This window comes from Gymnoscopelus microlampas (genome assembly GCF_963454915.1).
Source record: "Gymnoscopelus microlampas genome assembly, chromosome: 22".
Classification (NCBI taxonomy): domain Eukaryota; kingdom Metazoa; phylum Chordata; class Actinopteri; order Myctophiformes; family Myctophidae; genus Gymnoscopelus; species Gymnoscopelus microlampas.
In genome coordinates this window covers 43,313,877-43,321,457 of record NC_139959.1, presented here as the reverse complement: position 1 = coordinate 43,321,457, position 7,581 = coordinate 43,313,877, and the positions used below count along the sequence as shown (strand labels likewise).

The window sequence follows — 7,581 nt, the reverse complement described above, 5'->3', positions numbered from 1 at the left end:
GTATCCTTCTCCAGTAGCCTACCATTAACTCATGGTTTGACACATTTGACTGAGTAATACTTGTTATTGAGTAATATTTGACCAGGAGTAGCTACTTTATCCCATAGACTGTTGATACTATGTAAACTCCGCCCTCCCGGTATAGTCTTCTAAACCGTATCAAACACACCCCTCCATAAGAGTGGGCGGGGCGTGGCAGCTCCTACGTCAACAACTCTGGTTGCCATGGTTGCTACCTCGCTGCGTCGCACACAATGTGCGTCATCTGGAGTGGACACGCTTTCTACACATGAGGAGGATTTATCAACAACAGATTCTCTAGGTTTGTCTAATGTTTTAATACTTAAAACACAGCATGTTTTATGGGTTTTATTCTGCTTATTATGTGTGAGGTGTGTTAATAATGTTTAGTCAGTATACAATCACACACTCTCATCAATAACAGTACATTGATTTAGTTTGAACGTCGCCAACATAGGCCAGTGTTTCTCAAACGTTTACATTTCTATGACCACCACATTATGTATACTTTTTGATGTTGTAATCCAGTGGTTTTCAACCTTTTTTTTTGTGTCAAGGACCCCCCCAAATTGACACATATTAGCCCAGGGACCCCCCATTTGAAAATATATGCCAGGGACCCAACCATTTTGATTTCTTGGGGGTCCCCAATCTACACTGTACCATCAGCATTTGTGTTCATTTAATTCAGAGAGTGTACAAATGGAACCAAATGGACCCGTGAGGGTCCATTTGGTTCATTTTCAAGGGTCCATTTGGTTACATTTGTACACTCAGAGTTACAGACACATAAGGGTCCATTTGGTTCCTAACAATTAATTTGGCTGGGGACCCCCTGGAACCCCCTCAAGGACCACTGGTGGTCCCCGGACCACTGGTTGAGAACCACTGTTGTAATCTCTGGCAGTCTGAGACCTCCAATGCACACTCTAGTTAAGGGTCTTCAACGTGTTTGAGAGGCCAAGGACCCCCTAGCTGAGAGAGAGATGAAGCAGGGACGCCCACTACATAATATTGTATTAAATGATGTTGCAGATTAAACCGTTTTCATAGATTTCATAGATAGCTTCATAGACTTGTTTAACAGCACAGTCATCAGTGTTGGATTCATGTTAATGTTTTATCAGACATTTAACAACTTGATCTAAGACCTTTCACTCTGTACTTGAGCTGCTATTTTTTCCTACCCCCCCCCCCCCCCCCCCCCAATAGCGGATCTACAGCCTTGTAACTTTGTAAGCTTGTAGATCTGCTATTTTTGGCTAATGTTCTCCCTCAGAATAGTGATGCTTGGGTTCAAGTGGTTAATGTAAAAAACATGATCCTATCACACAAAGATTTGATGCCTCCCCCCCTCTGTAGTAACTCCGAGGACCCCCTAGGGGTCACGTATACGGACCCCCTGTTGAAGACCCCTGCTCTAGTGTTAATTTAACAGGTCCATTTGGTGTCTAAACTATCAATCATTTAGCTGGGACCCCCCTCAAGGACCCCTGAATATATAAAAACCTGTATATTATGAACCCAAATGGACAACAATATCAACAGGGGGATGTGATCCCAGCTGTCATGATGAGGCCAACTCATATCATACCGGGATCGTTTTATCTAGATGTGTTGACCATTGCATGTTACCCCATTAAGACCCAAAGCCGATTCTACAAATGTCTTCTAAATCCCAACAGTTTTCTGAAAAACGTATGTTTCTATATCAGTGGTGCTCAAACTTTTTCATGTCAAGGACCCCCAAAATGATATGTATTTGGCCGCCGACCCACAACTCAAAATATGTTGTTCCAGGGACCCCCCAGAAGCAAAGATTTGAGTTAAAATGTTCGCTTTAAAACAACATATATTCAAAGATTTGCACACATTTTCACGATCTACAAGCTCATAGCGCGGCACTCGGTGCCGTGCTATGAGCTTGTATATCTGCTATTTTTGAATAGCCAAGGTGTAAAATAATGCTTTTTAGCTCAAATAAAAAAAATTACACAGTTGCGTTCCATGTCTTAAGGGTTAAGAAACCAAAAACTACTATTGTCATGGAGCCCTGTGTGCCTGTGGCCCCCGGGGGCGGAACCCTGGGGACCACACGCGGCCCCTGGGCATGGTGTGACTTATTGTCATGGCAGGCCCCTGGATAGTGTTTGTGCTGAGTTTGTTGCGGATTGAAGCAAGGGTGCGCCCGTGGCACCCAGGGGCCCCTGTTGTGGCTATTCTGATCTGATGGCAGACCCCCGGCCCCGACCAGTGTTTGTGCCACATTTGTCTCCCCCTCGGGCAGCGAGGCTCATTAACAAGGCCCGCTGTCTCTCATGGACACATCTCTGGGATCACACCTCCCTCACTGCCCTCAGGACAGTACAATATACAAGTGTCAAGTGTATATCGCTGTTGTCAGGCGAAACCTCTCATCTCCATATTTTAACTTTTTGTGTTTTTTCGTAAATTAACGCCCCTACTTGATCAGACTGCAGCGTCACACAAAAGCATAAAAACTTTTGATGCTTTTTTTTATTTGAATTCTGAAAAGTAACAGTTTTGGACATCATTAAAAAGTTTCCACCTGACAGTATATATGCTGCCATGTGAATGAATGAACATACTGCTACCCTCTGTGTGAGAACACGTGATGTGTACTGCTCAATACAATGCAATAATTAATACACTTATTTGTTTTAGTGCGTTGTGGAATGTTAACTACCCTCTGTGTACATATGAATTCATATTTATTTATCTTCCTTCCAGCCGATATATCATAGCCTATCATAGCCTATCATAGCCTATATAAAAAAGTTCCTATTTAATCACACAAAGATCAGGCGGACGCTCCTATAGTAACTCCGAGGACCCCCTAGGGGTCCCTGACAGCCTGTTGAAGACCCCTGGTCTAGTGTGTTTGTAGCCATGTAACAATAACAAACAACACTTAATGAAAATTGAGCCAAACTAGAAGGTTTATCTTCACTTGTCTTTGTTTGTAATTTGATGATTAGAAAAAGACACAGACATGCAACGTCATTCTGATGTTGACCACCTGATGGCACTGTAGGGCAAACCAACCTGCAACACTGTCAAGATCTGCTGCTGTAGCTGCTTGAATATCATAAATTAACACATTATCGTCTCGTTGGTTTGAAACCAAGGATGTGAAACCACCAACAAGGCATTAGGTCTTCTTAGCTCATGATGAGTGCAGAAATATTTGAAAGTGACACTGTTGTTGTTTTTTTCTTCTCCATAGATTAAGCAGTCATGGGGAAAAACAAGCAAAAAGCCAAGAAACAGAAGGTGAACGTCTTTCAAATTGCAAACAAGCATTCCAAACACAAGAACAAAACCAAGCCCGTCACCTCTTCTCTGAAACACGTAAGTGACTGAATCTCTCTACAATTCACGGTGTGACATTTCGCTCCAGTGACACGGTGTCCAGTTTCTGCAATTAGTTTCGATTGCGGAAACTGGATTGTTTCGCATTACACATGGATTAAAGTTATCAGTCACCACGATTTATTTCAGTCATTTGGGATTCCATAGCAGCCAGCATCATGTCTTGGAACGGAGAGCATGTTGCGCAGCGAAAATAGCCGATCTACAAGCTCTCAATGCTTAGGAATACGACAAAAAAACTCAAAATTCAACATGAATTCAAGTCTATTTCTTTGAGTGAACTATGCCTTTTAAAGCCTCAATCTGACTTTTGGATGGCAGTATGTAGAACAGCAGGAACGATATTACAAAAACATAATCATTTTACACATTTTACATATATTGCATTTTACAATTGTTTAGGAAACAGCGCTAGTGTGAAGGGGGGGGGGGCTCCTTTCATAATGTTTCACAAATCGCACATTAGGACATACTTGGGCAACTGGCGGCCCGGGGGCCCCATGCGGCCCCCACCTTCACTTAATGCGGCCCGCAGGTTAATATCGGAACACTGATATATTATTGATTCCAGCTGTTACAATTGCAAACATGACCCGCTTTAATTACTTCAGTCTATATTAGTAGCTTAAATGACTAGTGTTAAAATTCTATTGTTTTTTTATGTCCAGTGTATTTGTATATAAGTTCATAAAGTTAACAAGTATAACTAAATACATTTGAAATTACATTTAAAAAATACTTTTCGGGATTAAAAGATTGAGCTTGTAGATCGGCTATTTTTGCTACTTTTATGTGACATAGTCACATAATGGCCCGACAGTATCTGCAATGTGGCCCTCTGGAGTGAGTGTGGAAATATAGTGGCCCTCTCCATCATCAAAGTTGCATCACCCCTGCATTAGGACTCGGTCATACAAACGTGCTTTAATCCCTGATTTACAGATCAACGCAGTGAAGAATCTGAATGAGAAGGTAGAGAACCTCAACCAGATCTTCACGGAAATCCAGAGGGACGTGACGAGTGTTTCCAAGTCTGTCGCTCCGGAACCCAAGAAACAGATGCAGGTAACGGTGGTGATGGGCTGTATCAGTCTGCTAAGATTTCATTTTCATAGAGCTTTAAAGCTGCACTATGTAACTTTCTGGATTTCAACCCGGTTTCCTGCGCAAGTGCTGACATTTTTACCATTGAGCTAATGGAGCCTGCCTGCTTGCTCAGGGGATAAAATGTAATCTTTCGTGTCAGATCCTGTGTCTAGGTGAGATATGACCTTTGACACAATCTAAATGTCTCAATAGAAGAGCAGGGAGACCAAATACAACCACCCCAATTGTATAAGTTATGCAAGGGATAATGCATGGGTAGGTGGTCATTACTGAAAATTAAGTCCCGACGGGGTCATTATCCACCGACGCGGATTTGCCCCGGGGCGACTGTGTTTTGGGGTGAGCGTTTTGGTATTCTGCCATTGTTGCGTCACGGTAAACAAGGAAGTGTAGTGGATCAAATAGAATCACTTTTAGGTTATTGCATCGTCTATTTCTCACTTCAAATGTTTCCAAAAACATTCTTGAGAGCAACGTTTAGTTGTAAAGGACATGGTGTGTTTGTTTACATAGCTGTCATGTTGGTTACAGCATAAAATCAAGTTGATATGAGCAGGTGCTCTGTGCCTTTGATTAGACGTTGTATTGTAGATCGACGTTCGGGCCGCTACGCGGCCCGAACGTCTAGCGTGACGCGTCGTTCACTTTGCAGTGCCACCTTACAGGCACCTCACAGTGTGAGAGAGAGTTTTGTGCTCTCCTAAATCCACGGCAGGCTTTGAAAGTACCCACTTCAGAAAGAGGTGACGTGCATCACCTCTCCAATGACCAAAACCCACTATGGAAGCCGTCGAACTGGTGCGATCTGACGGCATCCTAGAATTTATAGGTAGGATGTGATGTCATGCGTGATGTCATGCTGTCGTGAGATTACGTCACACTGGCGTTGTGTCCATAGTTGTCGTCATTGTGGTGGAGAGAGTTCTTGTGGTGGAGAGAGTTCCTTGTATAGATTATTACTATTTATCACTATGGAAGCCGTCGAACTGGTGCGATCTGACGGCATCCTAGAATTTATAGGTAGGATGTGATGTCATGTGATGTCATGCTGTCGTGAGATTACGTCACACTGGCGTTGTCATCGTGATGTCAGATTACGTCACACTGGCGTCGCATACATACTGACAACCGACATGGCGCAGGATTCAAATTGTATATATAGATAGATAAGTTATATTGTATTACTCTACCATACATATTGGACAAAATTACATTTTATACATGAAAGAGAAGTTACAAAGTGCCACTTTAACTTGTTAAAAGTTAATAAAGCACTTTAGACTGATGATAATCAGTCATTTCCAGGTCGGTTTCCAATTTTCAGGCAATCAGTAGAAAGTACCCATTTATCAGCTTCAATTTGCACAGTGTTTCAGTTCACATTTTGTCTGCTAATGTTTTGTTTCATCACTTCCAATTTCACTTATTTATCCTGTACGAGTTCTCTCTCATATAAAAGTGGTATCCAGAGTGACCTGAAAATGTATTTTCTGTTTAGTAAAGAGCTGGAGATACAGGGAGACCCCTGTGTTACTGAACAAACACTCTATAGCAGTGATTACCATTTGAACATAGAGCTCTTCCACACGTATTTGGAACAGAAACATCACTTAGTCAGTGGTGTGTTCTACTGTGTTACGCTATATACGTAGTGTGGACCTGCAGAACATTTTCGTAACCAAGCGTAGCCATCCTAAAAACGTCCGAGGAAGCGTATTTGATACGCAGGAGGAGGGGCTGGGGGCAGCAAGAATGTAGACCTGGGGTCTTCACCGTTTTCAGGCCAAGGACCCCCTAGCTGAGAGAGAGATGAAGCAGGGACCCCCTCTATATTGTATAACATTGTGTTTCAGATAAACGTTTGCTGCTCTTTTTTCCCTCTACACCTTATAACTCTTTGCCAAAAATAGCCGATCTACAAGCTCACAACGCCTCGCAGCGCGAGGCGTTGTGAGCTTGTAGATCTGCTATTTTTGGCTAAAGTTCTCCTCAGAAAAGGGATGATAGGGTTCAAGTCGTTAATGTAAAAAAAAAAAAATCATATCACACAAAGATTTTGCGGACCCCCTGTAGTAACTCTGAGGACCCCCTAGGGGTCCCGGACCCCCTGTTGAAGACCCCTGATGTAGACTTCAGTTCAAACAGCCTTTTTCATGTGATAATGTGGCGTCTGAAGGCGAAGGCTTATGTGTGACTATTGTCTTGAGGTGAAAATGACCGCTGTCCGTTGGAGTTTCGAAGTAATTTGCACATTAACTATAGAGCGGTTATTTCATTCGGCGACTACGCATGTGCGTACATACTGTACACGCGCATGTGCGCTTGCACGTGCCGTACGTGGGAGAAGGAATAATTATAGTATGTCCTCCGAAAAAAACCTAGAACACACCACTGCACTTACTCCACCTTTTTAAAGTTTAAATTCTCCTGTCTTGACTGGTTCTCATCTTTGGTCTCATGTCAGGTTGTCAGAGAAGCACCGAAGGAATCGGTGAACGTGGACAATGCCGCCCAGCTCTTCTCTCAGCTTTAGCGCCCTCTGCAGCGATGACATCACTCTACAGCGATGACATCACACTGCAGCGATGACATCACACTGCAGTGATGTCATCACTCTACAGTGATGACATCACTCTACAGTGATGACAGAAAAACCTCCCCAGACATACATAGCCTGAGGACACCAGAGTGACCAACTCTGTCAACTCTTCTCTCCTCATTAGAGATGTACCCATACCAGTTTTTTTCTTACCGATATACCCATAACTTTCGTATCGGTCGATACTAAGTACCTATCCGATACCAGTGTGTAATTTAAAAATAATCTTGGACAGTGGTTCTCAAAGTGTGGTCCAGGGACCCTGAGGGTTCCTTGGGGGGGGTTCCAAATGGCCCCTCACAGGTCTGTACAGTAAGAGTATAAAACAGTCTTGCAACATCAACTGCAAGCATTCAAAATACAAAATAATTAATGACAGTAAATGAAATACTGTGTCATCATTATTATTCCTCTTTGACCTTGTGAGGGAGACGGGACACAATACAAACACTACACCTGCT

At 42.9% G+C, this 7,581-nt stretch overlaps 1 protein-coding gene across 1 annotated transcript; it reads left to right on the top strand.

Annotated features, from left to right (window-relative positions):
- Positions 1 to 258: 258 nt before the first annotated feature.
- On the top strand, positions 259 to 7,159 carry LOC311038984 (ribosomal biogenesis factor-like). The gene is made up of 4 exons (XM_084048616.1): positions 259 to 322; positions 3,269 to 3,393; positions 4,357 to 4,479; positions 6,986 to 7,159. Exons 2-4 carry the CDS (start codon positions 3,280 to 3,282, stop codon positions 7,052 to 7,054), a joined length of 306 nt encoding a protein of 101 aa, XP_083904742.1. The 5' UTR covers positions 259 to 322; positions 3,269 to 3,279; the 3' UTR covers positions 7,055 to 7,159.
- Positions 7,160 to 7,581: the final 422 nt, after the last annotated feature.